Source organism: Podarcis gaigeae, assembly GCF_964106915.1.
Source record: "Podarcis gaigeae genome assembly, chromosome: 3".
NCBI classification, from domain to species: Eukaryota; Metazoa; Chordata; class Lepidosauria; order Squamata; family Lacertidae; genus Podarcis; species Podarcis gaigeae.
In genome coordinates this window covers 48,982,330-49,009,595 of record NC_139680.1, presented here as the reverse complement: position 1 = coordinate 49,009,595, position 27,266 = coordinate 48,982,330, and the positions used below count along the sequence as shown (strand labels likewise).

General features: G+C 40.6%; 1 protein-coding gene across 2 annotated transcripts; it reads left to right on the top strand.

The window, feature by feature from the left end:
• On the top strand, nucleotides 1-27,149 carry POPDC1 (popeye domain cAMP effector 1). 2 transcript variants are annotated; one of them, XR_014562256.1, is made up of 10 exons: nucleotides 204-433; nucleotides 1,896-1,944; nucleotides 3,945-4,178; nucleotides 5,720-5,844; nucleotides 11,983-12,170; nucleotides 12,865-12,973; nucleotides 16,013-16,180; nucleotides 17,728-17,869; nucleotides 18,930-19,110; nucleotides 26,870-27,149. XR_014562256.1 is itself a non-coding variant. In XM_083731438.1 (9 exons), the coding sequence occupies exons 3-9, from the start codon at nucleotides 3,956-3,958 to the stop codon at nucleotides 19,034-19,036; spliced, it is 1,062 nt and encodes a 353-aa protein (XP_083587564.1). In that variant the 5' UTR covers nucleotides 1-433; nucleotides 1,896-1,944; nucleotides 3,945-3,955; the 3' UTR covers nucleotides 19,037-21,859. The 2 variants fall into 2 exon arrangements, 1 of the variants encoding a protein (XP_083587564.1); XM_083731438.1 differs by lacking the exon at nucleotides 26,870-27,149 and having other exon boundaries at nucleotides 1-433; nucleotides 18,930-21,859.
• The last annotated feature ends 117 nt before the right edge of the window (nucleotides 27,150-27,266 follow it).

The window sequence follows — 27,266 nt, the reverse complement described above, 5'->3', positions numbered from 1 at the left end:
CTCTGCTACTCAGTGCTGAAAAGAAACACTCGGCCCATGTTCAGAGGCACTCCGAATCTCGTTTCAAACGCCTCCCGACGGCGGGAGCCACAGAGCAGTTTGCATCTGCCTGAGTCCCCGCCGTCCAACAGCCGGCGAAGGGAGGGAAGGGCCCGCCTGCCCGGGGCTGTGCCTTCGACTTCCCGGCGCTTGCGCGCTGCGTCTGCCGCCGCCGCTCTCGAGAGGTCGCAGCAGGCGGCGTGCGAAGGGAGAGCTGGCGCCGCCCGCAACTTGGTGGCGGCTGCTGCCCGCTGCCTATTTTAGTCAAAACCTCCGCCCTGGGGGCTCGCGCGTGCTTCGCCTCGACTCCTTCGGCGAGAGAGGGCGCCCTCGGAGGAACTGTCGCCGAAGGAGACTCACGGCGGGACGGAGGCGCCTCAGAAGCTAGCGGCAGGTAAGTCTGCAGCCCCGACGGGAGGCGGGACGCTGCAGGGGCCGCTCTGGCGGCGGAGTTACTGTTACTCGCAAGTCCGCCGACTAAGCAGCTGCGGGTGCGGGAGAGGCTCCCGCGAGGGGTTTTCTCGGCAGCCTGGTGGCCTTTCGGGCTCGCCTCCCCTTGCTCAGGAGAAAGTTTCCCCGGGAGTCGGGCGCCCCTCTCGCGCGCAGGCAAACCCCTTTCGAAGAACGGCAGGAATTCCAGGCCGTCTTTCTAGAGGGGCGACAGAAATTCACTTTGCGCGTGCTCAGAGACGCAGCTGAATCCGTTTCCCGCGCTTCCTCCGTAGAGCGCAAGGCGCATAGCAGACGCTTCTTTCCCAGACCTGGATAAGCTTAGCAAGGTCACCTACCTGCCTAGTCTGTAACTTAGTAACTTAATGGAATTGGAGTGTTGGAAAGGGACCCCAAGAGTCATCTAGTCCAACCCCTGCAATGCAGGAATCTTTTGCCCAATGTGGGGCTGGAACCCACAACCCCGAGATTTTAAATGTCTCATGCTTTACCGACTGAGCTATCTCGGGGGACAAATTCATATGCTGCCAGAGGTGAGCTCAAAGTGTGACAAGTGCAAAAAAAATACTGTATTTTGGTTCCCTCAGTACTCAGTCACCCCTTTCACTCACTCACTCACTCACTCACTCACTCACTCACTCACTCACACACACTGCTGCCGTTTAAGAGTTGGAGTGTAGAGCCCTTTGCTTCCTTTCTTTGAGAGAGGCAGTCTTCACATGCTGAGTTGTTCCTGCTTATTACTCCTGCAGCACCTTCTTGAATGAGTCCTGATGCTTGAAATTCAGGGGAAGCCCTAAGCTTTTCTGAGGCCTGGCTCCATTTAAGCTGAGCGCCTGTTGTTGTCCCCAGCCAGGGCCTTCCTGCTTTCTGGTGCGCTTGTGTGCAAAGCTCTGTCACAGCCTGGAATGTCAAGGGACATTTCAGTGGAGACACCCCCAAGTGGTGGTCTGCTTATCTCTTTACAGCGGTCCTTTGTGAGGAGAGCCTGCTGTAATTTGGCAGTCAGGCTATATGGGCTTATCTGCCACCCGTTTCCTTGGAAGCCTTCAGTCGCTTACTGAGGAGACGACTCCTGCTGTTGCTCCTTTTCATTTCAAATATATTCTTTAATAAGTATCCGCTCACAGGTATATGAAAGGCGGTGTATTTATATTTGAAGTCCAGCAAATATAGGATGCAAAATAAATGCAAACTGAATTAATTTATATAAATAGATGCAGTCACAATCTACTTGAAATAACCCTGCCAAATGTTTATGGTTACGCTTTACAAGAGCATACTGAAAGCCTGCAAAACTGCATTAACAATAAAATGTGTTTTCATTTTGAGTCAAGAGTTTGGCTACTGTCTTTTTTCTTTTTTAAGAATGAATGGAATTAATGCATTGCTTTGTCTGTTTACAGGTCATCAGCTATTTATAAGGACACTTATTCTGAAGCAGCACAAAGCCAGGTGATTCAGGAAACAGTGGTATCCCATGGGGAATTTTCCCAACGGTTTGTTTATCTGTGATGCTGTGCAGGGATCAGTATTGCACGATACCAAAAGTTCAGAGTTTATCTCTCTTTCCCACTCCTCCCCACTTCACACAGTTGCCCTCCATGAGTTGGAGGGCAAAGCAGAGTGGAGCTTGTGTGTAGGCTTTTCATGCTTGCAGTGTGCCCGGATAGAGCTTAGGATTCTTTTTTGTGTGTGGTGTGTTATATATAGCTTGCCTCTTCTCAGTGACTTGTGCTACTGTGCAAAAATACCCTACTACTTGCAGCCCAAGCCTAGGCATGAAATTCAGTGAGATTTATTCTCTAGTAAGCACTGCAACCTTAAAGGTGTATTTCATCCTGTACTGACCAATTTGTGTCATGTGTAAATGTTTATAGGCATAAATAAATAATCCTAATAAATTAATAGCAATAAATAAATAAGAATAAAATATTAGTGCAGGATAAAATGCAGGTGATAAGATTTTACACTCTAGCCCATGTCAGATTTTACAGTCTCATTAAAGGTAAAGAAGTTTGGATTCTGATACGCTTATAATGTTGAAAGCTTTTTCAATGTCTTGTTGAACACCTGTGCTTTTAAAATTCAAAATCTAATGTGGGCATGACTTTCGACAAATTAATTTTATGTGCTTTCTTGCATAGTTAACTGCCACCCCACCTTTGTGCTTGCATGGTAATTTTACATATAGTTCTTGCAACTTAAAATGTTAGAATATGCAGAACTTTCAGGTTTAACCCACAGAATAAGAGCGCAAGAAGAATGTACAGTATATTTAAAGAAGAGTGAAAAATATTTATTGAATATATGGGAAATAATTGTACACAGTTGAAAACACTGGCAGCATTAAGATAAATTCAACAGAATAAACAATATTTGATTGATGTGAAAGTGGAAAATTTATTTGAATGGTTATTGTAAAATATGCAAGAAAGTATGATATGTAATATGAACCATGGAAGGAGAAGAAAAGTCATTGGATATATTAAAGTTTGTAAAATGTTTAATTTGAAACGTAGGAAAATTAAAACTCAATTCAAATTATAAAAAAGGAAATACAACTTACGGTAAAAAATATTCCATCCTGTAAGTTGTTACATTTGTGTTCTTTTCCTTCACTGTCTTGTATGTGTTGGTTTTATTTTGACATTATTATTACCAGGCAATAAAAAGTACTTGGCTCAAGTTGAAAAGCATGAATACAAACCAGAAAAAGTAATTAAAACTGAATAGGAACTGCCAAGAAAGCCACTGTTAAAACTAAACAGTGCAGAGAAGCAAACAGTTATGCCCCTGTTAAGAAGTTTTCAACTTCAATACTAGGGGCTGGTTGTGTATCTAATTAAGAAGTGCCCCTTGCTGATGCCCATGCATGGACAGTTCTGTCCATGGTCAGATGCATTATCTGCCCTTCTGTCGTGTTTGGAGATAAAGTAAACCTGTTTCTGCTGCACTTAAAATTGGCTGTCAGAAAAATTGTGCAGCCTTTTGCCTCTCAAGCGTTGTAAAGTGCTATATTTAGTAGAACTATTTAATGTCGCTGCCACATGACAGTTTGATAGGTGTGGGATAGATAAGGGAGACTCACTTTATTTTTAAGCATCCCAGGCCAATACTGATCTAAAGCATAGAAGCCACCTTTGGCATACACTTCATGCATGCAGAAAGCTGATACTTTGCCGTGGATAGCAAAACAGTTTGGAGCAGCTTGGATACATATGTTGTCTTTTGTTCTTATTTAAAAATAGAGTGATAGTGACACACACACGCAAAAACATTTCGGAATGTTAAATATAATAGTTTTTAACATCTGTGAATATGGTCTCCAGTACTTTTATATCTGTTGAAAAAGACATTGATTCAAGCTGCAAATGTGAAACTATGTGATGTATTTTCCAATTCTTATTTTAATGTTTTGTTGTTGTTGTTTTTTTAAAAAAAACATTTAACAGGCAACTTCAAGATGAATCCTACAGAAGCAAATTCAATCATGGTGACTCCTTTGAGTTTCAACCCAGATGTCAACAATCCCATCTCTATGCCTTTGAATGAAACTCTTTGTGAAAACTGGAGAGAGATTCACCATCTCGTGTTTCATTTGGCCAATATTTGTTTTGCTGTTGGATTGGTTATTCCAACCACTTTCCATCTTCATATGATTGTCCTACGAGCCATGGTAATAATAGGTAGGACAAATATTTAGGAATACACAAAAGCTTTTACCGTATTTTTCGCCCCATAGGACGCGCCTAGGTTTTTTTTTGGGGGGGGGGGGAATAAAGAAAAGAAATTTTATTTCCCCCCCCCCCAGGCGCGGGGCTGGGGCGGGGGAAGCCCAAGCTTCCCCCGACCCCAGCCCCCAGAACAGGCAGCTCTCCGCAAGCCTTGGGAGACCGGCGCGACTTCCCGCCGGGCTCCCACGCCTTGCTGATATCTGTTTGAAGCCCAAACCAGGTCAGGGAACAGCGGGATGGCGGCGCTCCACCTCCCCACTGTCCCCCGAGCTTGTGGGGCTGGTGGTGTGGAGAAGCACACTTCTCTCCACCGCCAGCCTCCAAACCAGGTTGGGGAACCAGGCTGCTATCCGCAAGCCTAGGGAGCCCGACGAGAACTCCCGCAGGCTCCCAAGGCTTGCGGAGAGCTTCCTGAAGCCTGGAGAGTGAGAGGGGTGCGCACCGACCCCTTTCGCTCTCCAGGCTTCAGCGAAAGCCTGCATTCGCCCCATAGGACACACACACATTTCCCCTTCATTTTTGGATGGGAAAAAGTATGTCGTATAGGGCGAAAAATATGGTATGTGCCGAATAGATTTTCTTCTTATTGCATATTAGTACCCCTTCTTCCATACCACAACACAAACTGCTTTTGAAATACAAAAGTAATCTGCGGTGCAGAACAGGATTCTACAGTTTAGTAAGGCATGGAAGAGTTAAAGCCAGAAGAGGTAATTCTGGCTCATACACGACTGCTCTGTTGTCATAGTGAGGGAGCATTGATTTAGAGTGTGTCTGATCTGTTGAGTGTCCCCACTAGTAAGGTACACTGGGCCTCATCAGTGGTGGCACCCAGCTTCTAGAATGCTCTCTGACAGGTTCAGGAACCACTAACACTATTGTCATTTTACATAGCTTTTAGTAATTATGTGTTTCTGTGTATATTACTTAATTGAATTCCTAATACTGCAATACTGATTGTATTAATGCATCTTTTTTTTAATTCTCTGTCTTAAATTAATGTTTTTAGTTGTCTCTGATATTGTAGTATTTTTTTGTAAACCACTTTAGATATTATTTTAATAGAAAGGTGGCCTGTACATACAAACAGCTGTATGGTCCCTGTACACCTCCAGTGTACTTAGTGACACACATACATGTAAATGGCATGCACAGCGACCTTCTGCCAGCCATTATGTGTTCTGGGATTTTTTTTTAGTGTGAAGAGCTTTGCTTATTGTCCATACATGATTATGACTGTATGACTGCACAAATTATATTGTAGTTGCAGTGGAATTGCATTCAGTGTATGACTTGCAGCTTAATTGCCCTAAGGAGGAGCATTATTATTAATAGTAATATTTGGAAGTAAACTAAACAGAATATTTTTATTCTTGGAATACCTAACTGAGGAGGCTGGGGAAAACCAGTCACAGTATTCTGTTGGAATCATAGTTCTTTGGACACATGTGTGTGTGTATACATAGTCATTTGACACACTTTGTTTTTGGCAGGATGTACACTGTTCATCATCTGGGCAACGCTATTCCGTTGTGCTGTGGATATAATGATCTGGAATACAACGTTCCTTGTTATCAACCTTTTGCATTTTATATACTTGCTATATAAGAGAAGACCGGTATGTACATCAGCATTAAACTATTGATAAAATGTCTAAGGTGCTACTTTAAAAGGACCGTAACCTTCCATCTTGATTCTAACAAGTCTATAATGGGCTATACATGAATTATCATTTCTACAACTCTCAAGAGCTTTGCTTTCAAGTATTTGTTTTTTAAAACACAAAAATCCTTCATACAGAGGCCTTTAATTCTTTATGAATTCCTATTTTTTAAATTTATTTTTTAGTATACAACCACCAAATTTTCATTTGTGTAACCTGCCATCTTGGTTCAACTTGAATCCAATGTGTCCATTATGGTAGTGGTGGTTGTTTTTCAGTTTTCAAGACACTTGATTCTTTATCATGTAGGGCATCCAGCTCATTATGACTAGGGTAGCAAGTCTTTGGGTATTTCCTCCACTCATCTGTTAAACCAGTTACCCCGGCAGGAAAAATAGATTGGTTTAAATCTGTGCTGGTGCTGGTGATCACTGAATTGTATGACCTTTTTGTTGTATCAAATATGAAATGGTTTTCTGTGTAATAGTGTAACTAGTTTTACAAGATATGATTGAAAGGCATCAATTAAGAAATAAGCAGGAAAATTTCTTGTACATGATTAAAGCTATGAACATTTCTCTGAGAGTAAGCCCTGTTGGAAGATACAACTGTGCTGTAAGTCATTCAAAGTTATCTTGAGCCATCAACAAATAATTTCTTTCTTCATAGCAGAGTCCCAAATTTAAGTTACTATGGATCAGTGACAAGCAGTTAATTCTATAAAAGGGGATGTGTGTGCCTTGTTTCCTCAGCTATTTTGTTTTCGAGGGCAACTGTGCATCTTTCAGTGCCTAGCAATATAACCTAGCAGCCCCTACTGAAACTGTTCTCCAGCCTCTTAAGATTTTTAAAATTGATTCTGTGTTGCTCAGTATTGACTTTCCCTTTACGTGTTGCACCTGCGTTGATGTTCTGCTGCTTTGTCATGTATGAAACTAAAAAGCTGGTTTGGCCCTCTCTTGCTATCTATGCCACATGTAAAAATGAATGTCTAATGCAGACTTTACATTTTTCATACAACTCTTTTTAACTGTAGCCTCATTTCTTTCTTAAGAACATGCTGGTTCAGAGCTCCCCCTCCCCCAACTAAAAGTCTGAAACATTTTAGCCTTTTGTCATAGGGAGAGTGCTCCAGCCCCCTGCCCCCTTTGGCACCATATGTTACAGTGATACATGTGTGGTTTTCTTTTCTGGGGTTGTCTGAACAAAAGCAGATTGCTGGGTGGGAAGGGGCGTGCACACTGCAGATTATTGTCCCATTCCAAATTGTTCTTGTAAACCTGCTTGTGCTCCACTTGTTGGATCCTAAACACATGTTTGATTGAGCAGCCCACATCTGGAACATGAGGTGGGTGAAGGAACCATCTTGAATGATTTGGACTGGGAAAGTTTAAGCCCTTCCTTTCTCCATCATGTTGCACATTGGTGAAGTTGCTTTAATTAAAAAAAAAAGGAAAAGGAGTTTGCTTTTGGGGAGGGCAGAGGGAGGGAGAAAGGTTATCTCATGTTTTCATGTAATGAAATTTTATAGGGTTTTGTTCCATGTTGCATTTACTGTGATTGTTTGAATTGGTATATTTGGAGCATAGAATCATGGAATTGCAGAGTTGGAAGGATCCCAAGGGTCCAACCCGCTGCAATACAGAAATCTCAACTAAAGCATCCCTGACAGACAGCCATCCAACCAAACTCTGCTTAAAAAAAACCTTCAAGGAGAGTCCACCGCCTTTTGAGGGAATCCTTTCCACTGTCAAACAACACTTACCATCACAAAGTTCTTCCTAGTGTTTAGTCGGAATCTCCTTCCTTATAACTTGAGTCCGTTTGTTTGGATCCTACCCTCTGGAGCAGGAGAAAGCAAGCTTGATCCATCCTCCATGTGACAGCCCTTTAGCTATTTGAAGGTAGCTATCATATCTCCTATCAGTGTTCTCTTATCCAGGCTAAACAGCCAATTTCCTCAACTGTTCCTGGTCATCTTGGTCACCCTCCTCTGCACACATTCCAGCATATCAATATCCTTCTTAAATTGTGGCACTCAGAACTGGACTCAGTACACCAGATGTGGTCTGACAAAGGCACAATAGAGTGAGACTATTACTTCCCTTGGTTAGGGTACTGTACTTCTGTTGATGCATTTTTGTAGAATAGCATTTTTTTTTTTTGCTGCTGCACTCATGTTAAGTTTGTGGTCTGCTAAGACCCTAGAACCTTTTCACGTGTAAAGGTAAAGGGACCCTTGACCATTAGGTCCAGTCGCAGAAGACTCTGGGGTTGTGTGCTCATCTCACTCTATAGGCCGAGGGAGCCAGCGTTTGTCTGCAGACAGCTTCCGGGTCATGTGGCCAGCATGGCTAAGCTGCTTCTGGTGAACCAGAGCAGTGCATGGAAACGCCGTTTACCTTCCCGCCGGAGCGGTACCTATTGATGTGCTTTCGAACTGCTAGGTTCGAACTGCTAGGTTGGCAGGGGCTCACGTTGCGGGGATTCGAACTGCCGACCTTCTGGTCGGCAAGCCCTAGGCTCTGTGGTTTAACCCACAGCGCCACCCATTTTCATATGTACTACTGTCTAATTCAGATGTCCCCCTATCTGGTTATTGCTGCCTATATTTCCCTATTACAATTCATTTTGTTAGTTTGCGCCCAGTTCTCCAAACTGTTAAGGTCACCTTGAATCCCAATTTTGTCTTCTGTGGCATCAGCTACCCCTCCCAGTTTGGTGTCATCTGCAAATTTGATGAGCCCCTCCTCAAGTCTGTTATCCAAGTGGTTTATAAAGGCATAGAACAACAATGGGTCCAGGACAGAATCCAGTGGCACCCCACTTGTAACTTTTTTCCAGAATGATGAACTATTAGTTCCTTTGGGCACTCTTTGGGTTCAGCCAGCCAACCAGCTACAAATCCATCTAACAGTTCCTTTATCTACAAGAATATCTTACTGAAATCAAGATACACTATGTCCACATCTTTCCCCTGATCCACCAAACTTGTAACGAGAGAGAGAGATTCATCTGGCATGACTTGTTTTTGAGAAACCCATGCTGGATCTTAGTAATCACAGCATCCTTTCCCAAGGGCTCGCAGACCGACCATTTATAATTATCTGTTCTAGGACCTTTCCTGGTATTAGTGTCAAGTTGACTGGTTGGTAGTTACCTGGGTCTTCTTCCCCCACTTTTGTTTTGAAGATAGGGAACAGCATTTGCCTGCCTGCAGTCTGCAGGAACCTCCCCTGTTCTCCAAGAATTCTCAAAGATTATAGACAGAGGCTCTGACACTACATCTGCAAGCTTCTTTAGTCCCCTTGGGTACAGCTCACCAGGCCCAGGAGATCTGAATTCATTTAAAGTAGCTAGGTGTTCCTTTACCACCTCTTTTCCTATCTTGGGCTGCAGCTCCCTCCTTGAAATGTTGGCATGAAATATTGAAGCTACCTCTCAAAAGACTGAAGACTCATGTGACTGTGATTGTTTGCCTGTTTTAGACAGTGGATTTGCTTTCTGGCTATCAATATTCTTCCTGTCTGTCTTGGGGTGTGTGTGTGTGTGTGTGTGTGTGTGTGTGTGTGTGTGTGTGTGTAACTCAATAGCTCATCTGCTTTCCAACATCCTTCACAGTTTGGTTATTCATGATGAATATAAAACCCACATCAAAATTGAAATATTAAGAGTGTTTCATTTAATCCAGTTAGATTTGATTTAATATATAAATAAAAAATGAAAACAGCACAGCAAGCTAGATGACTCATTCTTACAGTCATTGCACAAAAACTTAAAGTGTTTCAGGCTTTTCTCTTCCCTCCTAAGCTGAATATGTCATCAGAAGAACAACAATGCAACTTAAAGCTTTGGCATGGGAAAACAGGAATTTGGTGTGCAGTTTATTAGAAGCCTTTAAAAGGGGGCTTTTAATGTTGAGTAGGGATGGTCAAATCTGTCACTTTTGTTTCTCATTTTTCTAATACTCAGTTCTCAACATTTCCTTGCCAGTATGCATTTTTTAAAAAGTCCTCGTGAAAATTCACCAGCATTTTAGTGTTAATTTCTCCTAATACACACATTTTATGCTATTTTGCACAATTTTTGCAATGCTATCTCTCCATATATATGCACACTTAGTTTTAATTTATTCATTTTTACTTGACTGAAGAATTGCATGGCAAAATTAAGAGAAATTCAAATTTCAAATCATGGTTCTGTTTCAATTCAGATATTGTTTGAAAAGTACAAGTTACATAGTTTTTATTTCCTGCTAATAAAGTCGTTCTAGTTCTGTGATCCATTGCATATGGACACAGTTTATATGGAGATGTACATGATATTTGCTCCTTTACTACTGTAACTTTCATCTAGAGTAGTCCTCTCACACTGCACTTTCTACAGCTGTTCTGTAGCATCTGTTCTGTGACATGAATGAACAATATGAAAATAAAGCATGAAATAACACTTTGACCTAAATGAACTGTAAGGATAAGGGAGAAAATCCTGTACGTGGTTTTTACTTGGCAAAAAATTGAGAGCGCAGGACAGCTTGCAAGACTCCTAGCATCTTTATGACAAATGAATTCTCACATTTCTCTTTAAACCCAAGGGCAAAGCTCTTTCCCCCACAGAGCACACACCTCTTTTTCCTTTCTTATTTATTAGCAAGAATTAATCTAAACTACAGACAAACTCTTTCCTTGAATTATGCCTCTGTTATGCCTCCGATACTTATTTGTCTAGTGCTGAAGCCTTTCCTGTTTTTGCTCTTCATGACACCCACTTTCTCCTCTCTTTGCAAACCAATTTGGTCTCTGCTCAATCTGCTAATGTTTTTAGATACGGTAGGACACTGTGTCCTGGGTAGTAACTCTATTGATTCAGGAGCACAGCTAGATATGAGCCAGTTTTTTTCTCACCCTGTTTCCTGTTTTGGTGCATAAATGAGTGTAGAATGTTAGACACTGTTTTCTCTTTCCTACAGCATCTTATAATGGACTGGCTTTTGCAAGCCTTTAAGTTGTTTTCAGGGCTCTCTGGCCATCTTCTGCGTCTTAGCAAAGAACCAAAATAATTATATTAGTACTTTGCTTTTGAGCATTACCTGTAGAGTGCTCAAAGTGCTTCATATAACTTGCTTTTCTCACTCTAGCCCTGTGACATTTTTTACCCCCTTATTGCAGTTGGGAGTGTGTGGAGATATAAGGAGACATGTTGAAGGTCACCTAGCTATTTCACAGCCAAATTGAGATTTGACCTGAATGCATCCTGATTTGTAGGTCAGTCTCTTCGGCTATAAACATCTAGATGGAAGCAAGTTTCATTGAACTCAGATGCAGGTCCCATTGAGGAAACGTTTAGAGGATTGTACTCTTAGTCACTGTGCTTCACCAGCTCTATGCTACAACAGGTAGAGAAATAACTGGGAAAATAAGGAAAGAACTGATTACCTGTTTTATTAGAATATAATTCTATTGCCATTTATATCTGTATTACTGCATTGGTTACATCTGCTTGTAGCCATGAGTGTGAAATCACTTTCTGGGTCATGTGGCCAGCAGGACTAAACCGCATCTGCTGCAACAGAGCACTGTGATGAAAGCCAGAGCACACAGAAATGCCATTTACCTTCCTGCCACAGTGGTACCTATTTATTTACTTGCACTGGTGTGCTTTTGAACTACTCTGTTGGCAGAAGCTGGGACAGAGCAACGGGAGCTCATCCCATCGTGTGGATTCAAACTGCTGACCTTCCAATCAGCAAGCCCAAGAGGCTCAGCGGTTTAGACCACAGTGCCACCCGTGCCCTTTGAAACATTTTAACCCGTGTACATCCACTTCCTAGCTTAAATGTAGGCTGGAAGAAACTGGTATTTCCACACACAGAAAAATACAATGCAACTTCTAACTCTGATATTATTATTTAAATTTCTATGGTAAAAGCACATCTGCTAATATGTATAACTATAGTATTAGATGTATCCCATTTGTCAGTTTCTTTGATGCTACATTGGAATAAAGTTGTCACTGATTTGTATGTTTGTGTGTTTTGGATAAAAAGTATATTTTAGAGTCAATGCTAAGAAATACTTACTTTTTGTGTTATAGATAAAGATAGATAAGGAGCTCAACAGTCTGTATAAGAGAATGTTTGAACCACTCCATGTGCCTCCAGAGTTGTTCCAAAGACTGACAGGACAATTCTGCAACATTCAGACACTAAAAACAGGTCAAGCATATGCTGCAGAGGACAAAACATCAGTGGACGATCGATTAAGCATCCTGTTAAAAGGAAAGTACGTGCTTGAAAAAGTTTGAACCAGGAGTAGTCCTTTTCATGGCATAATTGAAGTGTGGAAAAGTGGAAATGAAAATTGAAAGGGACTGTAATATACAATAACTTGTGTCTTCTTTTATACATAACATTCGTTTTGAATAATTTGAATGTATGCAGTAGCAATTCAATGCTGCTTTCCTCCATTGCTTTAAGATACTGCTTTGAGGTAGCAGTAACATTTACTGATCTCTGCAATGCTTGAGCCAATTGCTTCTTGGCGTCTCACCTACTTTTTTGGTGACAGTGAGCTGTAGCACTCTCTCATGCCACCATGATTCCTAAGTTGTTGATTCACTTTGTTTAACTATACCTTAGTGTTAAATCAGAGTTCTACCCACACCACACATTTAAAGCAATATTATACCGCTTTAACAATCATGGAGAATCCTGGGGAATGTTGTTTGTTAAGGGTTTTGCTCTGTGACCGTTAATGAAATAGAGTTCCCATAATTCTCCATGTCTAGTTCATTTTTCCTGCACTTCATGATATGCAAGTCTACCTTCTGAAGTGAGAAGCCTGCTAATATTCAAAAACATATTTGTTTTTGAATCCCAACTTTCCAGGGTTCTAAACACAGTAAATTATTGTATGAATTGAACTGAATTGTTGTGCCTCTGGTATTTTCATTTGTTTTTCATATTTTTATCATCAGAATGAAGGTCTCCTATCGAGGGCATTTTCTGCATAATATTTACCCCTGTGCCTTTATAGATTCTCCTGAATTTCGATCAACTCAGATGCATCGAGGTGAGAAGTTCCAGGTATGGAACTGTTCTGTTGGGTGTGAATGTAATTCTTGATGAAAAAAATATGTGGTGCTATAGAGTTAACTTTTTCATATAGCCTTTTCAGATGTTAATGTTGGAGAATATAATCGTTATCATTCTAGATGCAAAAGTGGCAGTGTTGTATTGCTTGTTGAGGGCTGTAAAATTATATAGTTTCTTTCTTTGGATTCTAAAGGTTTAACACAAGTACCATAATAAATATTGGATAAGATAATCATATGAATCTGTTGTGGGACTAACATAGAACTGTAGCGTTGGAAGGGACCCTGCAGGAATGCACAGCTGTCCCATAGGGGAACTGAAACTGCAACCTTGGTGTTATGAGTACCACACTCTCGCCAAGTGAGCTATACAGGCTTATGCCTAATGTTAATCTGAACACTAATCTACTTCAAAAGAAGCATTGAAGATAAATAAGGGCAGCAATAGTACTCTGTCCTCCATATTCTAGAATGATTTTGAACCCCAAGGCCCCAATTTTTAAATAAAAAACTGAGAATTGTAAATATAAATTTCACCACTACAGCTCCTCCTTCCTTTTCTTCCTGACCTTAAACTGTACTCAACACTAATGTCTCATAACAAATGTAAAACTGATCTGTAGAAAAGACTGTATTACCTGAAAAAACAGCCGAGGCATGTACTTTTGTAAACCAAGAAAATATTTCATAAAAAATTACACACACACAAACACAGTGGTACCTCATTCCAGAGGTCCGTACTTAACCTGAAACTGTTCTTAACCTGAAGTACCACTTTAGCTAATGGGGCCTCCTGCTGCCGCCGCCGGAGCACGACTTCTGTTCTCATCCTGAAGCAAAGTTCTTAACATGAGGTACTATTTCTGGGTTAGCGGAGTCTGTAACCTAAAGTGTATGTAACCTGAAGCATATGTAACCCGAGGTACCAGTGTGTGTGTGTGTGTGTGTGTGTGTGTGTGTGTGTGTGTGTAAAAGCTGACAATTCTCCATCTCCTAAGTAAAAGGGGAGGCCAGAGGAATAGTGGCTGCTCAATGGGAAAGGAAGCAGAGTAGGTATTGGCTTAAGAAGTAGGGACTTGATTTGATGGTAAGTAGATGCAGTAAAGATAGGAAACAAGGGAGGGGAGTTGAGTTTCAGAGAAAACCTTCCCACCCGTGGGTGTTGTATACTGTCGGTAGGAAGGCAGTCTCTCAGAATGTGATATTTGGAGGCAAAGTCACTGTACATCTGGAAGTTAAGTTGTGAAGATACCTCAGTTTCCCCATAGGTGGCTGCTGTGAAGTGAGCAAGCTGAATTTCACACATAAAATGGTACCAAGCACCCAGTTTTGGGGCTGCAGATCTTTAGTGAGTTCTTGTTTTTAACTATGACTATGCAGTATCTACTTGATTGTAAAGCCAGGGCAGAGGATTGATACAGTGTCTAAAACTGGTAATTGATGTAATATGTTCCAGTCAAGAACTGGGCATAAAGCCAAAACGAGGTAGCTGTCAGGATATATTCATCTCTGCACTGGAAGGAAGTTATGGGATTGTTTGTTGTTTAGTCGTGTCCGACTCTTCGTGACTCCATGGACCAGAGCACGCCAGTTATGGGATACTTAACACTATTCCTAATAGATTATTTTTGGTCATTGATTTGTTCTGAGCTGAGAGGAAACCACCTAATTTTAAAGGAGTAGTTCTTAGCATCTCTTTTATTTAGGATCAGAGTTTGGATTTATTTATTTTTACACGAAATGAAAAATGTTCATTTTATGACTGACGGGTACACATTTCCAAATTTCTGTTTCTAAATATATGCAGGGATGGAAATTGTATTGTTGTAGCCCACCTGAAGATGCTTACTTGGCAGGTGGTATATGAATACCTTAACTAAATATGTACACCAAATTAAAAACTGGTTCATGCTCCTGGCATGCTTTTATATTGGGCATAGATCATTTTGCTTTAACATATTTTGGGAGACAGCACATTCATAATTCACTTCCCTGTCAGGATCACTGATCATTTCTTCCCTATGAGTCTGGGGTGGACTTTCGCTTGGGGTCTTTCTTTCTTTCTTTCTTTCTTAGTACACTGGTGCCATCTGCTGGATGCATGTCAACCTTAGCAAACGAGCTACATTTTGCTTTTACTGGATGGTGTATGTGTGAATCACCCCTTAGAACTGAGCTGCAATCCTACATGCATGCATCTCAATCTCATCAGTAGGGTTCCATCAGACTTCTGCATTCATACTGGTCCAGTTGTATCATTTGTCACACTATTGATAAACTGATGTTGTTCGTTCGTTTTTAAATTTGTCGGTGCTGTCTTTCTCTAAGCCATAAAGATGGTGTGCAACAGATCGAGAGAATTAAACATTGTAATGTTTTAATATTTTATTGTCGATTTCAAACAGCAGCACTAGTAAAAAAAGGGGTCAAAAAAGGGTGATATTAATGTATAAGTTCATTTATTTTTTTATTTTAATGTTTTCTCTTTTTTAACATTCTGTATATTATTGTTGTTGGTATATATCGAGAGTAAAAATAATAATTGGTTGCTATTTTTAAATATTGCATTAGTGCATATATTTTTGTTGTTGTTGATATGACCACCACGGTAGAAGCAGCAAGACCACATACAACAGCAAAGTTTTGGGCCTGCATATAGCATGTTAATCTATTTTCCTTTATTCAAATTTGGCCTGTTTAATCCCAGACATTGGTGTCCATCTTTTTCATTCCTTTTATGCAATAGATTTGTCCTCAGGGTGCATTTAATTAAATAGATTTGGAAGGCAGGCTTCCAAAACGTCAGAAGAATTTTCCTTGCAAATTTCTGTGAAATTTTGGGAACCCATTGGCCATGATCTATCTGTTAAGCACATTCTGTGTCAGACTGTGGGTGCAGTGTTTGAAGGACAAACCACTGTTGATACATTTGTGTTAAGTCTCTTTCTGCTGAACATCCAAACTAAAATGCATTGTGGTCAGTGGCAGCCAATAAAGGAGTGCTAATTCTATGAATATACTTTCTTTGCAGGTCTCCATTACTGCTGATGATAACTGCAAATTTTTATGCTGGTCCAGGGAGAGACTTACCTTTTTTCTGGAATCTGAACCATTCCTCTTTGAAATATTTAAGTACCTTATTGGAAAAGATATTACAAACAAGTTGTACTCATTAAATGATCCAACACTAAATGATAAGGTAAGGATTTCATCTCTGCTGTTGGAAACTGTGTAGCTGTTGTCCTCAATTCCCTTTCTATGCTACTTCTTTTTTATATATATTTGTTACATTCTGAATAATAGTATCATAGAATTGTAGAGTTGGAAAGGCCCCCAACCCCTTCAATGCAGTAATCTCAGCTAGATCATTCACGACTGTCCTGAACTCTAGGCCCAAAGGAGGACTTGTGGCAATGGTTGGGTGGAGTTTTGCTGAAGGAGGATGCCAAAAACTTCAGAATGGCCAGTTCTAGTGCTTTATTAAGAAAAGTATAGCCTTACGGCAAAGCAGCCTGCCAGTTTGGGTTTATGGTTCAGAACAATGATGCTCATCCAACCCCTACTTAAAAACCTCCAACCTTTCAAAGGAGTGAATCTTCCCTGTGACAGCCCTTTAAATATTTGAAGATGGCTATCATCTGCTCTGTCTTTTATGCAGGCTAAATGTGCCCAACTCCCTCAACTTACGACTTAGTTTCCAGATCTTTGATCATCTTGATCATCGTCCTCTGCATACATTGCAGCCTGTTAATATCCTCCTTAAATTGTGGTGTCCAAAGCTGGACACAGCATTCAAGGTGTGGTCTGACCAAGACAGAATAAAGCGAAACTATTACTTCCCTTGATCTAGACACTATAATTCTGTTGATGCAGCCTAGAGTAGTATTAGCTCTTTTTTTTTTTTTTTGCTGTTGCATCACACTGTTGACTCTTGTTAAGCGTGCAGTTTACTAAGAGCACAGTGATGGCTGTCATACCATTTTCAAGTGTCCGGGAAAACGGCATTTAGCATACACATGTGGAAAGTAAGAATTCCACAAATAATTATCTCTAAAGGCTTCTTACTAGCAGAGCATCTCAAAAAATCATCTATCCAAATCTTCCAATTCCTGCTGTGTGTGTGTGTGTACACGTACACACACACACACACACACACACACACACACACACACGCTCACACTCACTCTATAAAGCCAGCCTTGAGGGGGGTGGATCTACTTAAATGAGCCCTGCTAGTAGCTGATCCTAGTTCCTTGGAAAAGGGATGGATGTATGGCCTATCATACATGGCAAGCTCCAGTGATGTAGCAGAGTGTCAGACTTGGATCAGGAGGAAGCAATTTCAAATCCTCACAGAGACATGGAGCTCATCAGGTGATCCTGGGATCATTCTCCAGTTCTTAGCCTAGCCCAGGTAATGGCACCAGGTGAAAATATTCCTCTTTAATCAGGCCTTTGGCTGATTGACATCTGATGCCCTTTTAAAATGTGTTGTGGAAGGGGGGGGTGTTATTGGGTTGTCTTTATTGTGTATTTTGTTTTTTATATTGTGAACCACCCTGAGATCTATGGGTATGGGGTGGCATACAAACAATAATCGCTTTTGTGAGCAAAAAAAATGGTGAGAATGGAAGAAATGTCTGCCATTCTGAGCTCCTTGGTAGCAAGATTGGTACTGAAATGCAAATAAATAAATGTTCAGGTTTATTAATGATGAACTATTTGGTATAACTTGTTTCTCTACAGACATCCCAGAAAATAGATCGACAGCCCAGTTTGTGCTCACAACTTTCTGTGATGCAAATGAGAAACAGCATGGCTAGTTCAAGTGATGGCGAAGATGGCTTGCAACATTTTCTCCGTGGGACTTCCACTGCCTCAACCCTTCGTGAGTCATTAACCAACATTTCCAGCTAGTCAATTGCAAGTGTCATGAGGATGTGTTGTGGGGAAAATACTTTAGCACAAGGGGAAATACCATTACACTCAGAGGTTAGTCTGTGGGTTCTGGCCATGATTTTTTTTAAAAAAATTATGTTCTCACATTCATGCTCCTTGTGCAGTAACTGCAATCAAGCAATGATTTTCATGTGTGAATGGGACATTGCAGTTCAGACTTCACAGGCTCATCATTCATATCTTGTATCTCATCTTTCTCAATGTGCCACGGTTTTTACATTCGGTCGCAAATTATCAAATGCTATGCAGGTTTTACTTTATTAAACTTCTATACCACCCTTTATCTGAGGATCACAGGGTGCTTTACAATATAGAAACACAAAACTACATAACATACTAACAAATGAAAACAGTACCCCCCCCCCAATGAAAACAGTACCCCCCCTCCCAATGTAGTTTAAAGGGCCACGAATTGTAATATTTATTGCAAGCTTTGATGCAGTGCCCCATTGTGTTAGGTGCCGATCTGAGCAAGAACTACTGTTGGTTAGAGAGTATAGATTTTTTTTATAATTGAATGAATGAAGTAACACTAGCTGCTATGGATTTCATAATTCTGCTTTTTTGCATTCAGCTTTACTTTCAAACTGAACTGATATAATGCTTTGTTTTTGTATGCTTGCAGCCTTTTAAGATATTCCCCCCTCCCCAAGTAATGTTCCTATTACATGCATTTTAGATTCCAAAAGACTGAGAAAGTGCTCACATCCTTAATAGTACTGCTCAAGATGAGCATGAACTGAAAATGAACCATACTGAAAATGAACCATAGATGGCACTAAGTAATTCTGTTTTTTATTGTTTGCCTGGCTGGCACCAGTATTCCCTCTAAACCAGCATGTTCAGATTTAAACCAAAACACTCCATTTCCTTGAAAGGACACATACCTTCTTTCTTAGAATATTGGTGGGAGGAGGTGCTGGTTTTTGTTTCCTTTTTGAAGTGTAATAATTTATTTTAAAGTTATTTCCTTTTTTCACGGTTGACAGGTCAGCCATCTCCTTGTCTAAGAACATCAGCAAAAATGAAACCAATTGAAGAAAGTGTGGAAGATGATGTCTTTCATCCCCCATCAGTCAAATCAACTAAAGTTTAGTAGTGATCTTGCTGAGCGGAATTTCGATGAACTACAAGTGTAGCAGTCACGGAAAACTTGCCAAAACTCATAAGGTTACTTTTTTATTTTTAAAAATACATATGTATATTTGGCCACACACAGAGATGCCAGAAAAAAGACTGAGTGAAACCCTTAACCATATTACCTGAAAAATAAATAATGCTGGTTTTAGTGGGACTTGAAGCCCCATTCTGGAGCTTTGTGTGATTGGAGTAGAATGCCCCGTTTGAAGCAATAGTAGTGTAGAAAAAAGTGTAGAAAGGTCTGTGCTTGTAATGGAACCGTCTGCACAGGAATGGCTTCTCTTTTGAAGTGAATGGGAAAGTCCTCACAGCTTCAGTGGATAGTTGGACTGGAGCAAATGTGTCTGGAAATGGGGTTTTAAACAAGGTGTCAAACTTTGGTTTTCGGTTTATGTTCCAACAAATCAAATTGATTCAGCTGTGCCATTAAAAACTGGTTTTTTTTATTTTTGCTTTTAAGGCAATAAATGCAGTACTGATACACAGATAACCTTGACACTTGAGCCTTCTTTTGACCTCACATTTGTGGGACCTGGAAGCGCAAGAATCGGCTGTTGCTGCTGCACTTGCAAAGGTACAGGGTCCTACACCCACCTAGGCCACCTGTTGGGTCAGTAGGGGGAAAGCAGTCATCTGGGCTGAGGCCACTCCCATCTTCGCCAGCCCTGCCTAATAATATTAAGACTGAGCACAGTCAGAGCTGAAATATGTAATCAATCTATTGTGATGTGTGTCACAATCGCACTGTATGTCTATTTGTAGGAGGGATACAGGAGTTGCTCCACATTCTCCTATCTCCCATTTTGTGCTGATGTGCAGGTTTGGCACTCAGACATTTTGGCTCCCGAACACTGCAAACCCAGAAGTGAGTGTTCTGGTTTGCGGACGTTCTTTGGAATACAAATGTCAGACGGGGCTTCCGCAGCTTCCGTTGGCTGCAGGAGCTTCCTGCAGCCAATCAGAAGCCATGCTTTGGAAGTCAGATGGACTTCTGGAACAGATTCCGTTTGACTTCCAAAGTATGACTGTATTCTTAATCATGGCACATTCTTTGTGAACTGGTACAAATAATGTTGCAGTCCTAAGGATAACGTAATTGTAACCACATTTTTTCCCTTTCAGCCATGTGTAATGTTTATGAATGGTTCTATAATGTGATGTCTATTATAACTGGACACAAGACCTGAAGTATTAGTAATTCAAAATACTATTGCAACGAAATATATTTGTGCTGTTCTTTTGGGTAAATGCACCAGCATTTCATGTGGTAGGGCAGAGTCACAGTGCTTGAATTAGTCTCAAATCATTAAAATCAGTGGGCGTTTGCCATTGACCTCAATGGGATGTTGGCCAGTGGTGGGGAATCTGTTCCCCTGCATATTGTTGTTGAACAACAATTCCCCATTATATTCACCACACTAAGGCAAATTCGTTCTCCAATATCTGGAGGCCCACAAAGTTTTCTATCACTGCTGTAGGTTGTACTTCATTATGTACATCAATGTTTGATATGTGCTTACATTACACTGCTTTTCTAAGAATGGAATACATCCAATGCTGCTTTTTCATTGGGCTTTGCATAAACATAGAATTATTGGCAGTAATGGTAAATAGTAATCTGTGGCATAAATGCTGATGGAGAGAATAACACAGTGCCTTTTTTATTTCGATTCCAGCTGCATTGGATATATATTTATGGTAATACAGAGATTTCTTCATCCCAAATTAAACACTTCCATAGATTAAAACTGGAAAAATTATGGATGTGCTTAACTACCAATGAAATAATGGAAGTATATAATTTTAGCTCATTTGTTGAATGTCATCTCTGTGGTTTTTCTAAGTTGGCTGTTGCACACATTTGTTAATTGCAAGCATCATAATGAAAAGGCTACAAGAGTGGGATGTCATTAGCAGAAGTCTCTGGAAAGAGAACCTCATTTAAATAGCAAATAACTCTTACATGGGAGGGGAGAAGTAGTGGGCAAACCACAGTCCTGCTGGACTTCTGCCAGCAGGAAAAGAGGGAGTTCTCCCCCCCCCCCAACTCTCTGCTGGCATGTTGTTTTTTAAAAATCCATACCCATTAGTCCCAGTAGGAAGAAAATAACCATACTATCCCTAGGCAGGGCTGGCAAACTTTCAGCTCTATTTCAGAAATGGATCCAGAAAACAGCAGCATTTTGCATCCAGCAGACCCCAAACTACCTCCAATTCTCCCTCGTAACATTTTTTTTGTTTTTGTTTTTTGCCTTTACCTATTGGAACACAGGCAATGATTGAATAACAGTGGCTACAGGCATGAGGGAGATCTACAAGATTCCTTGGTCCCAGGGACTACCCACCCAGGGACTATAGGATTGCACCATACAAATATTTACTAGACTATACATACCTTATGTAACTGACGATTTTGAGGGCCAGGAAGTGCAGTTGATATCTCTTCTCCAGTTTTTCAAATAACCCCATGGTCATCAGGAGCTGGCTTATTCGCACTTGTAGGTGTTTATGTAAAGTAGCTAGAATTGCACCTTTGCTGGATTGATCCTTCAGAGAAATACTGCTTTCCAGTATGGTTGTTATTGTTTTAAAAAATGAATGTGACTGAACTAGACTATACATGTTTATAGTGTGATGCAGCTATAATTCACTGCTATATTGACCCTGCACATATGGCACAATGTTACTAACTGGAATAAAGCTTTTTGAAAAGCGTATATATGAGAGAGATTTAATTTTTCTGTACAATAAAACAATAAATACATATTACATACCTGCATTTCTTTAGACCTCTTCTTTATCCGCCAGCTAATATGAAACACTAGCAGCATAGGGAATTTGTTCTGTCCTGTTGTAATGCACAACCACATTCTTAAGCATCCTCAACAGTATCCTTGACTTAATCTGCTGTAGGACTTGTACCATCCATGTTGAGGTGCTCTGAGGGAATCTTTTTGGACTCAACTCTGCAGCACCAACCAGCATAGCCGAGTTGTCACCCATCTGAACAGCAGCATATTCCACCCTCATGCCTAAGGGGTTTTGTGGCAACCATGAAACTGCCCCACTTCATTGCTAGACCTGCAAAGTAGTCCCAAACAATGTAAAGGGACTTTTAGTGGTCCTTTATTACCAAATTGTGGTCACCAGGCTATGGTACGAAATCTAGTTGAGACGTTTTCCCAATATACTTATCAAATTTTATGTATTTGTGTGGATCATGCACATTTCATGTTTTAAAGGGACCCCCCCAATAAGTATCATGCAAGTTGGTTTCAAAATATTAGTCATAAGAAGCATGAGTTAGATTGAATCAAATGCTTTTTCTGACTTTCATATCACGCTAGTCACAGCTGTGAAAAGGAGTGAACTTGTACTCCTGAAAAAGTTAACAGGGAAAATAAAACAATTTCAGCTTTATGACAGAAGAATTATTACAGATGTCAGATTGGAAATAATTGGGGGGGCAGAGACTACCCTACATTTAAACATTTTAATAGCTTACTTTCAGAATAGGAAAAGTTACAAAGAGTCATACTAGTTCAAGTATTCAGTAAATATACTATGTTATATAAAAAGTAATAAATTTAGCTGTATTTATTATGGTTAAATACCTATTTTTATGCCTGAAATGCCTAACTTTGCAAATTATCAGATTACTTTTATGTCATCTGGCACACAAAATTCTTGCCCACCTATCTGCATTTGGCATTCTTTTTTACACTGGAATATAAAGCTGTCAGAACATGCACTGGAAATGGAAATATTAATCCTACAACAACAATGAATTTTCCTAAGCAGTAGGTAAGCCTCCTTCAAAAGCTTCAAGGCTACTAAGGATAGAGAGACGGAAGCATAAGGATTTCTTCCGTTGTAAGAATTGGGCAGTAAAAGTGCACTCGGGAAAATCTTGTGTGTACTAGAACCTCCCCCACAAACAGGATTACAAGCAGAGTATTCTGCTAAATACCATCCGGTTCTAGTAACTGAGCACTTATGCTTCTCCTTAATTTCCTCCTTGGAGATTAATAAAATATTAAGACCACATCCTGCTTTCCTGTACAAACTACTCTTGGGACATGAATTCCCCTTCATCCTCTGTAGTAAAAGGTGATGCAGAAACGAAATTTCAGCTACTGATTGACTTAAGCTAAAACAATCAGCCCAGCCACCTATGACACAAAAAGCATGCAAAACAGAGGCTGCTCTGTTCACAGACATTTGCTACACTTAAAAAAAAAGTAGATAAAATATATAGACAATATTCTTCTTCCAACGCTCTAGTCACCAGCCCAGACCTGGCAAATGAGCAAGGAGCCTGTACATTATGCCTGAACAATATTATACAGAGCCGCCAACATTAAATCAAAGTGTTAATGCATCTGTATGTGTAAAGCAAATGCAGCAATCCCACTGAGTACATGCATTAATATCTGAGAGATGGGATTTCATTACTCCCTGTAATTAAACTAGAAAAAGGCCATTGGTCTGCTGCATCCCACTTACTCGAAACTAAAAGCACAGAAGTTGATCACTAATCCAGTATCAGCTTGCTATTGCCGCTGAACTGTGTCTTCTGTTTGCGGAGCAGATTTGGAGACTATGCACCCCTGAACAGACAAGCCACTAAAAGGTGCTTTCAGAGAGTGGAGGACTGGACCATTACTTCCCATCTGAAAAATTGAGTAAAAGGCAATATTTGGGCAGAGGCTTCTCTGATCACTGCAGCATGGTGATACCTTTGATTTCTATGCAATTCTTCAAAATTGCAGATATTACTTAAGAGTTTGGAGGCAGCGCTAGTTCCAAATGACACCACATGCATATATTTTTTTTAGTGTCTAATTCAGGGGCAGGTGACCTGAAGGCCTCTGGCCTCTTCCTCTCCAGGCAACCATGTGGAGAAAACTTCCTCTTCCATATTGTGTGTGACAGAGTGAAGGAAAGAGAAGACATGGTTGCTACATGATGAAACCATTAAAAAAAGATGGTGGCTCACCCACTTTTGGCTGCTCCTCCATCCACAGCAAGCATGCAACTGCCAACAGATTCCCCCTGAAAGAATGCAGCCCTTGATGGGGCGGGGGGAAGAATGGTTCTTGATCCACATTCCTGGTCTAAAACATCATTCTGAATGCTGAAGATCTGAGAGCAGAAAAGCCACAGGAAGTTAATTCCACGTATTACATGCACAGCGAATTATGGGATTTGGGGGGGGGGGTTGATTACAGTTTCAATGAGTTTTATGGGATTTGTTCCTATGCATAAGATTGGAGCGTTACTTCTGAGTGCATAGGATTAGACGGTAAATCCCATTGAGTTCAATGATGTTCATTCTCTTTATCTTGCCTTTTGACAAAGGAGCTGTGTGTTTGTGTTAAAAAACCAAGGCAGAAGGAGTGGGGATACTTTTTGAGTTCAAACAGTAAAAATCATTCAATGTATTCTTTGTACATGTGGTGTTTTGCATCAGTACTCAAAACAGAATAAACCACTGAATCTAAGACCAAGCTAGCACGCTGTTAACTGCTATGCTTGCCTGCATCTATTGGGGATCAAACAGTAACAGAGTATCAAGGACCACTATAATATAGTCACAGGTATTGCACGCCAGTTTCAGGAGTACCAGTGCATGAGCAGTGACTAAAGTCCATTGTGACTAAAAAGGCCATTGACAGTAGATTCTAGTGGGAACCTGAAATTATAGGTATAAAGCATGTAACATCAAACCTCAGTTTGTTCCATTAACTGGATCTTTTATTTCAGGGTACAGAGGTTACCTTTTTAAAAAATATGGAAGGACTCCTCAGTAGCTATGTGATTTTAATAGTTGCATTAGTGGGAAAGCTTCCTCTATGGAACCTCTGCCTGTCACAGATGTTAAAGACACAGGAATCTTGCTTGTAATTGGAGAGATTATTTGTTTCATTTCATTTATGAATCATTTCCCCTGAAACAATAAAAAAAATTAAGAAAAGCATCAACAATAAAAACAACAATTTCAAATTGATATTAGTCTAATCATGTATAGTAGAAGTGGTTTTTCTGGGGGCACCCAAGGGTACACAGTACCGGCGCCTCCCCTCCCCCGAAGAAAATCACTGTATGGTAGTATTATACTGATCTGTAGCTGAAAATGTATACACTCCTGGTTAAAGTTTTCATGTCAGCATAGGGTGTGTTAGAACAGGCATGGGGAATAATTGGCTCTCCAGATGTAACTGGGCTCCAAATCCCATCAGTTCTAGTCAGCATTTCCAGTGACCAGGGATGAATAGGAATTTGCGGACTGCAATCCAAAATATAGGGAGGACTTCAATTTCCCCATCTAAGATGCATCTGTTACTTGCCCAGAAGCTATCTACAATTTGTAGTATTTGCGTATTTGTATTGTCAGGGCTGGGCCATGGGCAACAGTGTTGCATGAGCCAATGGTCATGGGACAGACTAGAAGTCAAGACCTAAGAGTAAAAGCAGAGGAAGGCCGGGGTCAGGGCTAAGGAATAAGCCAGGATTGATGAGCAGGTTCCCACCAAAGAACAGAACTGAATCATACGCATAACCCATTTGTTGCGCAAGCAAGACTCAACACGAAGCCCTCTTACAACTCTTTTCTGGTCAGGAAGATACAATGGCCACATTGTGTGGGCAGAGTTGGTCTAGGCTAGGGTTAATAATATACCGCCCTATACCCAGTATAGTATTAATAATATACCGCCCTATACCCAGGGGTCTCAGGGCAGTTCACAGAATAAAATCAAGATACAAAACCACAATCAAATGTAGTGTAAAACTCTGAAGCTCAGTGTATTATACAGTAGGTGGGTGGAAAATTGTCCATCTCATAATTGCTACGCACCCAGACTAACTTAAGAATCATCCCACCATCCCAGGGCACCATTTCTGGTTGGAGAGACTAAATGAATTCCCAGCACCTTCAACTAAGCAGTGCTTTTGCACTGAAGTTATTGCCACCGCCTACACTAAACTGCAAACCTATTGGGCAGGGCTGTCCTTGTAGGTATTGTGAACTGGGCTTAGTTTCTTAGGCACTTTGCAAATGAAATATATTGGGCGAGATTCAGTTGTGGCAGCCTGCTTCCACAATGGAAGGTTTACTTGTGGAATGGGAGTTTCAGAGTCCCTTCTCTCTCTTCCACCTTTGCACAGCCTGAAAATCTGCCCTGGAGGGTCCCTACCTGTATGGTAGTGGTGGCAGGGCTGCTACAGGGAGAAGAAAAATAAGACAGCTGCTATGCTTATAACCACAACACAAAATTATTAGTACTTTTAGAAGACTAGAATCAGAGTGAGCCATGTGACTGGTAGGGTGTATGACAGTCAACAGATTTGGACAGCTGACTGAATGGTCATACAACATTTTTGCTCTTATTTAATAAAGCTATGGTTGTTGCTCAATTGTCATGCTACATTTTTGCTCTTATGAAGTTACTTTGTGTTATGAATGGTTTATGCTACATCCCTGCATTGAAGTCACAACTACTCTGTTAAGATAACAATAAATTTCTTTTATGGATGCCAAAACAGTTGGATTGGCATAAACACAAGCATAAATTTGTTGTGTAGAGATAAGCGCATAGGAAAGCAGCTCCCGTCCAGAACAGATCAGTAACTGTGCCTTACAATCGGGTGAGGATTCCAGAGAGTCACACTCGCCCTGGATCAGAGTAGCCATTATAGCTAAGATATATGAACTACCCCTTATTTGTAGTGTGACTTGACATGCGGATAAACTGATTATTTCTCTGCCTCACCCCCATTATTTCAGATCTCCTTTTTAAAGCCATTTGCAGTGATGTGAAGAAGCCATTTATCAATTTGATTAGCCCTGCACATGAATGACTCTCCAGGTGGCAATATTCATCCCAGGGACTGCTTTATGTGGTTCCTCTGTGCACACAAACAGCGGCACTGTAGACCTCTTTATGGCTTTTAAGCAGAGAACAAGCATTATTGCTTAACCAATGAGAATTGATAAGAGGAAACCTGCTTATGAAATTCACCTCACTGGAAGAACTCTTTATTTTTTTCTGCTGAAACAGATAATCTTTATTTCTTAGTATTTAAAAGACTTGCCATTCTTATCTCCTTTTGAAACTACTGGAATTGCAATTTAGGAAACTCACCCTATTTTTAATAAATACGTTTCGTTTCGTTTTGTTGTT

Bases quoted from the DNA above. Each gene is read 5' to 3' on its own strand.
- POPDC1 (XM_083731438.1), top strand. From the start codon at position 3,956: ATGAATCCTACAGAAGCAAATTCAATCATGGTGACTCCTTTGAGTTTC. The intron at 12,171-12,864 runs GTACGTGCTTGA...TTTTATCATCAG, and splicing joins AGCATCCTGTTAAAAGGAAA to AATGAAGGTCTCCTATCGAG. The intron at 16,181-17,727 runs GTAAGGATTTCA...GTTTCTCTACAG, and splicing joins ATCCAACACTAAATGATAAG to ACATCCCAGAAAATAGATCG.